The sequence below is a fragment of the Danio rerio genome, chromosome 18, assembly GCF_049306965.1.
Source record: "Danio rerio strain Tuebingen ecotype United States chromosome 18, GRCz12tu, whole genome shotgun sequence".
Classification (NCBI taxonomy): domain Eukaryota; kingdom Metazoa; phylum Chordata; class Actinopteri; order Cypriniformes; family Danionidae; genus Danio; species Danio rerio.
In genome coordinates, this window is record NC_133193.1 from 53,829,497 (window position 1) to 53,840,176 (window position 10,680).

The following is a 10,680-nucleotide window of genomic DNA, read 5'->3' on the forward strand; positions in this document are numbered from 1 at the left end:
GGGTCAGTCTGAGCTGCAGATCTCTGGCAGGAGGAAAACAAGAGCAGCAGAGAAGCAGACGGAGTGTAGAGTCAGTATATCACAGCAATGCATCCACATCTCCATCCACACGCAGAGCTTCATCTCACGTTCACACACTACACTGTCACTTTGCTTTAAGAAGTGGTGCTGGAACACAAAATAAGGGAACATATGTTGAGTTCAATCCCATTACAGTGTAAGAAACTAACCTAATTTCAAAATAACCGAAAATTGCACCAAAAAACCTTCATGAACGGCGAGTGCTGAATTAACCAACTACTCCAGCATGTGTTTTACACAGCGCATGCCCTTCCAGCTGCAACCCAGAACTGGAAAACTCAACATTCTCTCACACACACACTCAGTGTAGTTGATCAATACCCCTATAGCGCATGTGTTTGGACTGTGGGGGAAACCGAAGCACCCGGAGGAAACCCACACCAACACGGGGAGAACATGCAAACTCCACACAGAAACACCAACTGACCCAGCCGAGACTCAAACCAGTGACCTTCTTTCTCTTAGGCCACAGTGCTGACCACTGAGCCACCCCTATATATAGTATGAGCTGTGCCTTTAAAGGTGCAGCTGCTGATAAATGCTGAGAGACGGGATGTTTTAATCTCACACAGAGACTCTGCAGCATCTGGAAGATCTACAGTACAGTGTTCAGCACAGGACACACACACACACAGCTGAAGAACACCACCAATGCACACACACACACACACACACACACACACAGTCTATACAGTAGAAACGTCAATACAGCTATGTGTGTGTGTCTGTACAACGGTGGGTGTGTGTCCATGCAAGTGTGTGTGTGTTGAAGGACACACAGATGTGATGTATAGAGGTCAGCTGTGGTGCAGTGGCCTCTCCTAAACCCTGACCTGCCCTCACGCCGCTCTAAACACATCAGGATTTATGACGCTGTGTGCTGGAGAACACCAGAGCTGTGCTGATTTCTTTCACCATTTCAAAATATTTATTTATTTTTACTCATGATGAGGTTTAGTGAGTAGAGTAAAACTGCAGCATGCTGTCACAACAGCTCCCTATCTGTGCTGAACTGTCAACACATTACATTAATGATCCCTTTCACATGTTGTTGACTATAACTCACACTGCAACGACTGACAGCAATTAAGACATTTTCTAATATCACACATGACAAAATAATACAGTCATTCATAATAATACTACAGTGCTGTTAAACCATACTGTAGTAAAGTACTTACTGCTTGAATTATATCTGTTGAGGTGCATCTACAGTTGCTATGGTAACACAACAACTACAGTAACTGATCTGTTGTGGTGATTCTACAGTTGCTATGGTAACACAACAACTACAGTAATTGATCTGCTGTGGTGATTCTACTGTTGCTATGGTAACACAACAACTATAGTGATTGATCTGTTGTGATTATTCCACAGTTGCTATGGTAACAATGACTGATCTGTTGTGATGATTTCACAGTTGCTATGGTAACAATGACTGATCTGTTGTGATGATTTCACAGTTGCTATGGTAACATGTTGGAGCATTTTTAAGATACAGCTGTAAAAAATATATAGATAAAACAGTTTATTTTTATTTTCTGCTGTTAAATGATGACTGGCTTATTTATAACACGTAAACCAACTAGAGGGTTACATAATAAGCAGTAAAATAGAAACTATTATTAAACTTTTTTATTTTACAATATTATATATATGTGTTGATATAAACTGTCTGCATAAAGAGTTTGTTTTTTATAAACGTGTATGCTGGCTGTATATTATCATTATGTGAACTAATGAAACTGTTGTGAACTCATAACACACACTAGAGTACTAACAACAAACCAGTAAATCACATCGGGCGGGCGGACGAGCGCGCGCATGGAGGAGACGCGCACGGACACGCGCAGCCGCCGCCGCCGGTCCGAGCGCTCCCCATCCTCATCAATGCTGTTGGCTTTTCTGAACTCCTGTGTGTGTGTATGTGAATGAATGGCGGTGTGTGTGTGTGAGGCGGAATGGGACTGAAGAGATGCAGAATCCCGGCCGGATCCAGCATGACGCGCGCGCTCTGCGTCCTCCTGTGCGCCCTCAGCCTCGCCAGAAGTAAGTCCAGAACTCCTGCATCACACACTGAGTAATTTACACTCCATCCATCACTGCTGGGTAAATCTGACACGCGCATCACCTGATAAACTAACGCACAGCCTATGCGTTCCGCTTTTTGCGCATTTAAACAGCGAAGTTGCGCGATTGCCGGGTTGTCGAGTCTTCATTCTGCGTGGAACAGCAGTGCGCGTTGGCTTGTTTGTTTAACTGGGTGTTTATTAGTAACGCAAAACATACAGTTGAAGAATTTAAATATGCACAAAGTTTATTTTTAATAATAACAAAACTAATAGTCAGAGAACTCTCCTATAATACAGGCCAGGCTTACTTGCATGAGATTTCACTGCCGATTAATTCTGACATGTACATCATCTGCTAAACCAGTGCACAGACTACATCCAGCTATCTAAAGGGTAAAATCACGCAATTTCCCATTTTCCAGCGTTTTTATATTCAGCAGTCTTCATTCTGTGTAAATACACCACAGTGTGCGCTTGTTTGTTTGTTTGACTGGATGTTTAATTTATTTTACAGTGTAGTGGTGCTATTATAGTATCATTAACATACTTATTATAGTTTATTATTATTGTTATTATTATTATTATTATTATATTTAGCCTATACCACCGACATTTTAGTACAATATATATTTTCATTGACCAAGGCTAACAGGACTCAAACATATACATGTGTGTGTTTTATTGCAATAGTGTTGTGCTTCATTCATTCATTTTCCTTCAACTTAGTCCCTTTATTCATCAGGGGTCACTACAGTGGAATGAACTGCCAACTATTCCAGCTTGCGTTTTACACAGCGGATGGTTTTCCAGCTGCAACCCAGTACTGGGAAACACCCATACACACAGACTCATACATTACAGCCAATTTAGTTGATCAGTTCCCCTATAGCGCATGTGTTTGGACTGTGGGGGAAACCGGAGCACCCGGAGGAAACCCACACCAACACAGGGAGAACATGCAAACTCCACACAGAAACACCAACTGACCCAGCCAAGGTTCGAACCAGCGACCTTCTTGCTGTGAGGCCACAGTGCGACACCACTGAGTCCCCGTGCCGCCCAGTGTTCTGTTTATTTTCCCCTTTAGTTTGCAGTTCATCTCGTTATAGGCAGTGCTTACGCTGAGCGTCTCTAACACAGATCACTGCTCATTAATATTAATTCACAACACTTAAAGCTCAGAGAACATCCATATCTTTAATTCTGCCTTTACTGTGGTTTACTCTATAACAAAGATGCTGAAGTGTAAACACTGGCAAACACTGGTAAACCCATTGTTAAGTTATTATTTTTTAAATTTTATTAAATTACTTTTGTAACCCAACAGTTCACTCTAAAATGCTGGGTTGTTTTAAGCAAGTAAAGAAAACCTAAAGTTTGGTTAATTTTTGTAACTACATTTTAAAAATGTATCTAGTTAACATTTTTGTGTAGTTTAATTGATAACCCATCATTGTTTTGAGTCAACCGTTGGGTTAAAATGTGATTTAAATGTTTTAGGAAAATAATTAACCCAAACAATGTGTTTCTCTACATTTAACCCAACCCTGAGGTGTGTTGTTTAGACTAGTGGTGCAGGGCTGGTTTGTAGTTTTAGGATGTGTGTGTTTCACTCTGAACATGCTGAGGTGTTTGTTTTGACCCAGCTGGGTTAATTATTTCACTGAAATCTAAATTACAGTTGAACCCAAGCTGGGCTAAAACAACATTTTTAGAGTAAACTAATCTGTTGGGGTGAAAATGTAAGTTAAATGTACTTCAAAAAATTGGGATTCAAATAGGACCTCAAAAAAAATATTGACAAACCCAACAATGGTAATATTTGACCCAACCCTGAGCTGTGTGAAAGAAAGTGATGCAGTGTTGGAGTTTGTCTAAACTTGACCTAATATTGGGTTAATACAACCCAACCTTATTGGGTTAAAAAATATTTAAGTTTAATTAAAAAATTTTTTTGACCCAACCTTAAGTTGCATTTCTCTCTGTTACATGTGCAGTGCTGGAGCTGTTGGTTTCACTCTAAAAATGCTGGGTCAAATGTGGAAAAACGCAACAGAGGGTTAAAGCAACCCAGCCAGTTTGAGAGCGCAGTGTGTGTGTGTGTGTGTGTGTGTGTGTGCAGGTGGTGTGTGTGCAGACTCAGAGGAGCGTCTGATGAACTGGCTGCTGGGTAAACATCGCTACAATAAACTGATCCGGCCGGCGCTGAACCGCACCGAGAGAGTGACCGTCCTGCTGCAGGTGTCTCTGGCCCAGCTCATCAGTGTGGTCAGTACACACACACACACACACACACACACACACACACACACATATGACTCAAGATGGAGATAAAAACAACCCAGCATTTCTTAAAGAGTGTATAATACAGACTGAGTCTTTAAAATCCATTAATGTGTGTGTGTGTGTGTGTGTGTGTGTGTGTGTGGTGATCGTGCTTTAATGCTCCTGAAATGACTGTTTTTGTGTACTGATTTATGAAGTGTGTGTGTGTGTGTTTTTGTGTGTGTGTGTTTCCAGAATGAAAGAGAGCAGATCATGACCACAAACGTCTGGCTCACTCAGGTCAGTGTCAGACGCTCATCAGAGGCAATTATTACTTAATTAATTAAAGAGGCTTTCGTCTCTGATGTCCTTGAGACTGATCTCCAGCTCGCTCACGTTCCCTCATCAGAGCGTAATCCAGTGTGTGATTGAGGCTCGTCTGAGAAATAATAAGAATATCGTCATGTCATCTGCAGAACTGGAACGATTATCGCCTGTCGTGGGACCCGGCGGAGTACGAGGGCATCGACAAGCTGCGGATTCCCTCCAGACACATCTGGCTGCCTGATATAGTGCTGTACAACAAGTGAGTGACAAGAGGAAACACACACACACACACACACACACACACACACACACACACACACACACACACTACAGAGATGCTTAGTGGACATGCTGCGTCCCAACACTGCAAACAATGCTGTTCTTATTCAGAGGTTTTGTCTTGTTTCTAGCACAGAATATACTGTTGTGTTCAGGAGTAATGAGTCAAAATCAAGAGAGTTTCTCATTAAAGCAAGCTAAATAAAGGCCTCAAAGCAAGAAGGTCTCTGGTTCGAGTCCCGGCTGGTGTTCCCCTACAGTTTGGACAGTGGAGGACACCTGAGCACCCGGAGGAAACCCACGCCAACAGGGGGAGAACATGCAAACTCCACACAGAAACACCAACTGACCCCGCTGGGGCTCAAACCAGAGACCTTCCTTCCGTGAGGCCACAGTGCTGACCACTGAGCCAGTGCCCTTGAATTTCATATTTTGGCGAGTTCATCTGTTTAGTCAGCAGAGTCAGGGAGTTTGGCATCTGGCTTGTGTAGTGTATCTGAAACTCTGGTGTCTCCACAGTGCTGACGGGACGTACGAGGTGACGGTGTTCACTAACGCCATCGTGCTCTTCAACGGCAGCATCGCGTGGCTCCCGCCGGCCATCTACAAGAGCGCCTGTAAGATCGAGGTCAAGCACTTTCCCTTCGACCAGCAGAACTGCACGCTCAAGTTCCGCTCCTGGACCTACGACCACACCGAGATCGACCTGCTGCTGAAGTCGGACGCCGCCAGCATGGACGACTTCACGCCCAGCGGCGAGTGGGACATCCTGGCGCTGCCAGGCCGTCGAACGGTCAGCCCGCTGGACGCCACGTACGTAGACCTGACCTACGACTTCATCATCAAGAGGAAGCCGCTGTTTTACACCATCAACCTGATCATCCCGTGTGTGCTCATCACCTCGCTGGCCATCCTGGTGTTCTACCTGCCGTCCGACTGCGGAGAGAAGATGACTCTGTGTATCTCCGTCCTACTAGCGCTCACCGTTTTCCTCTTGCTGATCTCCAAAATCGTGCCGCCCACTTCCCTGGACGTTCCTTTAATCGGGAAGTACCTGATGTTCACGATGGTTCTGGTGACCTTCTCGATTATCACTAGTGTGTGTGTGTTAAACGTGCACCATCGTTCTCCCAGTACCCACAGCATGCCGGCGTGGGTGAAGATCGTGTTTTTGGTGCGACTGCCGGCGCTGCTGTTTATGCAGAGACCGAGAGGACATTCGGCACGCCAGCGTCTGCGCCAGAACCGCCGTCTGCTTGGATTGGCTGATACTCCTGGCAGATCCGTCATGTGCTCGTCTGCGTCTGCGCTGCTGGCTGCGTCTTCGGCGTCCGCTCTTTCCTCTCCGGGACTCTTGTATAATAAAGGGCATTTCGGCTCTCGGAGAGCTGAAGGTCTGAATAATGGACACGGCTCCGCACAGGACCTGAAGGGGAACAGGCTGTATTGTGAATGGGGATCTGAGATTCAGGAGGCTGTGGACGGAGTTCGATATGTTGCTGATCACATGATGGGGAATGACGACGATCAAAGCGTGAGTTTCTACGTTTTATTTATTACACTGGTAATCCTTGATCCTGATTGGTTAATTGGCAGATTCTAAGGCGTGTTACTGTATGTTAGGGGTAAAGTGCATACAGGTGGCTGCTATCGCAGAATAAAGCATGACAGGTTTATCAGCAGCTGTACTTTATCTTATTACATCACTACTGGACACAAACACAGAGCATTGTTCTGAGCTGACTGCTTGCAGCCGGTCCCGCATTATTCAGTTTATGATTGACCAATCAGACGAGTCCTAAGCCACTATAAACACCCTCAGCTCCATCTCACGGCCATCTGTTTTAAAGAACCCCCCCCCTCCCCTCCTCCTTTCCTAGATGAGTGGCACGGTGGCCCAGTGGTTCGCACTGTTGCCTCACAGCAAGAACGTCAATGGTTCTAGTCCTCACTAAGCCAGCTGACGATTTTCTGCGGAGTTTATACATTTTTACCGTGCTCACATGGATTTCCTCCCACCGTCCAAGAACATGCAGCTTAAGTTAATTGACTGATCCACATCAGCACATAGACATGCTGCTAGTCAGTAGTTCTCTCTTGAGAGCGATCACTATCTGTTCATCAGCTACTACAGCAGGGGAGATCTCCACATCTACCTGAGCTCAAACTCCCCTCTCGCCCTGCAAATGGGAGGGAGCCCCGGGCTCAAAGATCTTCTGAGCTCAGGGCTCTCTCCCCAGGACAGCATGCCAAACATGCTTTATAATCCATCATCAGCTGAGTGTGATCTCTTGAAATGTGCTTTAATTTATTTGATGTGTGACGTCATCGCAAATGAAACACAAAGAGAGGGAGGGGCATGTAGTAGCTCCTCCCCCTTTTAAAAAAACATCCAATAGCGTCTTGCTTTTCTCACAGTTTAGCCGGTGAGAGGGGTTGAGCTCAAGCGCATCTAATCAGAATAATGGGCGGGGCTTGACAGATACTGCATTTACATTTAGACATTTAGCGGACGCTTTTATCCAAAGCGACTTACAAATGAGCTGGAGAAGAGACATGAAAACATTGATCTATTAGGGCGGAGGTGACAGACTGCAAGCTGTGGATGTTTATATCAGGTTTATATCTCTTAAATGTGAACTTTCTCACTGGTTTTGGAGCACACTAGATTATAGATATCCTTAAAACAAACTGATGCTAACATCTAAAAAAATGAGGCCTTTAAGTAGTCGTGCGAGCCTCCTTCGTATTCTACTGTACAGCGCATATGCGATACACTGTGTGTATGAAATCGGTGTATTTACATTACATCAAACAATAGTATAATATTGAACTCATCTTCACACTTCTGTGCATACACAGTTAGAAAATTTGGTGTACATCAAATTAAATTGTAAACAGTTTTTATCTTGTTTCTAGTCCAAATATCTAAAAATACTTAAATCAAGAAGCATTTTCTAGACAAGCAAAACATATACAGGCTAGAAAACCTGCCAGTGGTGTCAGCAGAATAATCTAGTTTTTGCTTTGATTACGGTTATAGCACATTATTTAGCTTGTTTTAAGGATAAACTCTCTTCATTTTGACTCATTTTGCTTCTTGATGTAAAAAATGGGTATTTGGACAATAACAATACAAAGACATTTCCCGCAGTGTAAAAGCTAAATGTAATTTAAAGGTGTTCATTTTTTTCTGTAGATACACAATTAGCGAGCAGAGGTGGGATAAAGCAGAGGTTACATTAGCGCTTGAGCCAAAGCACATTGTAAGAGCATCGATCTGCAGCTGAAATCAATGAGAGCCGTGCTGAATAATCCTGTTCAGAAAGTGAAGAGGACAGCAGTCTGAGAGACGGAGGAGCAGCGCATTCAATACCAGCCCATCAGCACTTGTTAACACTGCCGTTATTAAATGTTTATTAAAGGGATGGTTCACCCAAAAATGAAAATGCCCGGTTAATATACTCTCCCACAGGTCAGCCTTGAGATTTCCAGTCGAACCTTTAAGAAGATTTTGAGCTGAATCCGTGGTGCTTCATATAACGGCAGTGAAGGATGTTTTTTAGATTAAAACTAAACACAAACAAACCATGAGAGAGGGTCCTGGTTTTGTCAGGATTAGCCGACAATTTCATGTGTGAACTATCCCTTTAAATTCTGCATGAAGCAGAAGCTGCGACAGTTTTTATTGTGACGCAGTTCCGAGAAACAGAATATTACATGAGAAAACAGTGGGTGTGGCTTGTTTTTTTCTACTGCACGCTGATTGGATGTAGTCAAGTAGGCGTGTCATTCAGAAAGATGGGGAACAGGGTTTTAGATTTAGACTCCTCCTGCTCACCATTTCTGTTTGTTGTCAAAGCACTGACAGCTGGAGGGGTGTGGTTAAGTATGTTAGCCCCGCCCAGTACCTTACACTGACCTAATCTGAGAATATAGCTCAAAACAATCAGGAGATTTCAATTAAAGATCACAAGTGCAGACAGTTTTGTTCTAAATGACACACACAGATGAACTGTTCAGCACAAAACTAGCAATGAGAGCGAACAGAATCAGTATGGGTAGTTTTGATGTGTGCTTTAATGAGTCTCTCTGTCTCTCTGTAGGTCATCGAGGACTGGAAGTACGTGGCGATGGTGGTGGACCGGCTGTTCCTCTGGATCTTTGTGATCGTGTGTGTGGTGGGAACGCTGGGTCTTTTCCTGCAGCCGCTCTTCCAGAACCAGACCCTCGCCATCCAGCAGCCCAACACTGAGCCCGCCAGACGGGACGGCATGTGACGAGCACACGGACTCAAATACATTCGTCTTTAATTCTACTGCTCTGTTTATGATGTAGATCGTGTCTGAGCTTCACTGCAGAAATGCTTCTTACTTTTTTGTCTGGTTTCTAGTACAAATTCTTAAATCTAGAAGCATTTCCTAGACAACCAAAAGATATTAGTGCATTAAAATATGATAACATCGTGTATTAGTTAGAGTCAAATATAATGAGTTTTTCCCTAAAACAAGTTAAATCAATTCATCTGAAAAAAATAATTTGACTAAAGGAATATGAACAGCAGTTTATAAAACACTCATGTTTATGACAATAGTTAAAAATAAACAATAAGATAATAAGAAAATACCAGATTGCAACATTAAGCTCCCTAACAAGCTTTCTGTGAGCCACCAGTCAGAAACAACAACAACAATATAAAATAGATCACCTCCAACAACTCTGGTGCCCGGTTCAGCCACTGTTAAGTACATATACTTTTCTTTCTGTCTCGTGCATGAATATTACTGCACTGTTTATGTGCACATTCACATCAAAACCAAGGCTTAGTGTTTTCCTTTGCACTGTACAGGGAAATGACCACACACACTGTATATTTAGTCTCTGCATATTGAGCTGTGATAAGAGAAATTCAGTGTAAACAGAAACCACACATTTGTATTCGTCTTTACACTGGGGGAATATGGTATTATATTCACCTTTTCATTTGTTTTTTGAAACAGTTTCCACTGAGGAACTTGTACATATGATTTTTTGTTGTAGCTAAAACTGAAAGGCCTTTATTATTTTTACAGTGGGCTTCATAAAAGGTTTGAGTCACTATGTGGTACTTAATCAGATTTGCATCTATTCATGTGTATTTTGAAAGTCTGAACTCAACTATTTCTGTTTGTTTTCATATTTTCCTTATGCTTGCCTTTGTTATCATGTACATGCATTCAGTTCAGTGTCATCTGTACAACATAGTTCACCAGTTTATGGATGATTTCCTCGTGTTGTTTGTCCTCTTTCTCTCCTAAAAGCACATTTACAGCTCAATTAAACTGGACTCGTGAATAAAAAGCAATATGACTATATACTGCGCCACCTGCTGGACACATCAGGCTATTGCTATCTTTCACACATTCATTCTGCTGGTGATTAGTCCTCTTCATATCTCATGGCTCACCAGTGTCATATAATAGCACAGGCTACAGCTGAGTGTAGGAGAGTCTATACTTTCCCCAAAACCCCTCAGATTCATATACTGTGATTTTCCACATGTGTCTGACACTGAGAGAGTTATGGAAAGGGAGAGTTTGACTTCTTTTATATATAAAGATGAAAAAATACTACAGTAGTGTATAGTAAATACTGTTTATAATATAGTGTCTACAAC

At 42.9% G+C, this 10,680-nt stretch overlaps 2 protein-coding genes across 4 annotated transcripts in view; one reads left to right on the forward strand and one right to left on the reverse strand.

The window, feature by feature from the left end:
* The window catches only part of ube2q1 (ubiquitin-conjugating enzyme E2Q family member 1), a 75,656-nt gene that overhangs the window by 24,042 nt on the left and 40,934 nt on the right, over positions 1–10,680 (reverse strand). The window lies entirely within an intron of this gene.
* chrnb4 (cholinergic receptor, nicotinic, beta 4 (neuronal)) lies at positions 1,971–10,376 on the forward strand. 2 transcript variants are annotated; one of them, XM_073929758.1, is made up of 6 exons: positions 1,971–2,130; positions 4,276–4,425; positions 4,637–4,718; positions 4,895–5,004; positions 5,544–6,558; positions 9,131–10,376. In XM_073929758.1, the coding sequence occupies exons 3-6, from the start codon at positions 4,692–4,694 to the stop codon at positions 9,302–9,304; spliced, it is 1,326 nt and encodes a 441-aa protein (XP_073785859.1). In that variant the 5' UTR covers positions 1,971–2,130; positions 4,276–4,425; positions 4,637–4,691; the 3' UTR covers positions 9,305–10,376. The 2 variants fall into 2 exon arrangements, with proteins under 2 accessions (XP_073785859.1, XP_696993.2); XM_691901.8 differs by having other exon boundaries at positions 4,276–4,421; positions 4,674–4,718.

Bases quoted from the DNA above. Each gene is read 5' to 3' on its own strand.
- chrnb4 (XM_691901.8), top strand. From the start codon at position 2,043: ATGGGACTGAAGAGATGCAGAATCCCGGCCGGATCCAGCATGACGCGC. The intron at 4,422-4,673 runs GTCAGTACACAC...GTGTGTTTCCAG, and splicing joins TGGCCCAGCTCATCAGTGTG to AATGAAAGAGAGCAGATCAT. The intron at 4,719-4,894 runs GTCAGTGTCAGA...TGTCATCTGCAG, and splicing joins CAAACGTCTGGCTCACTCAG to AACTGGAACGATTATCGCCT.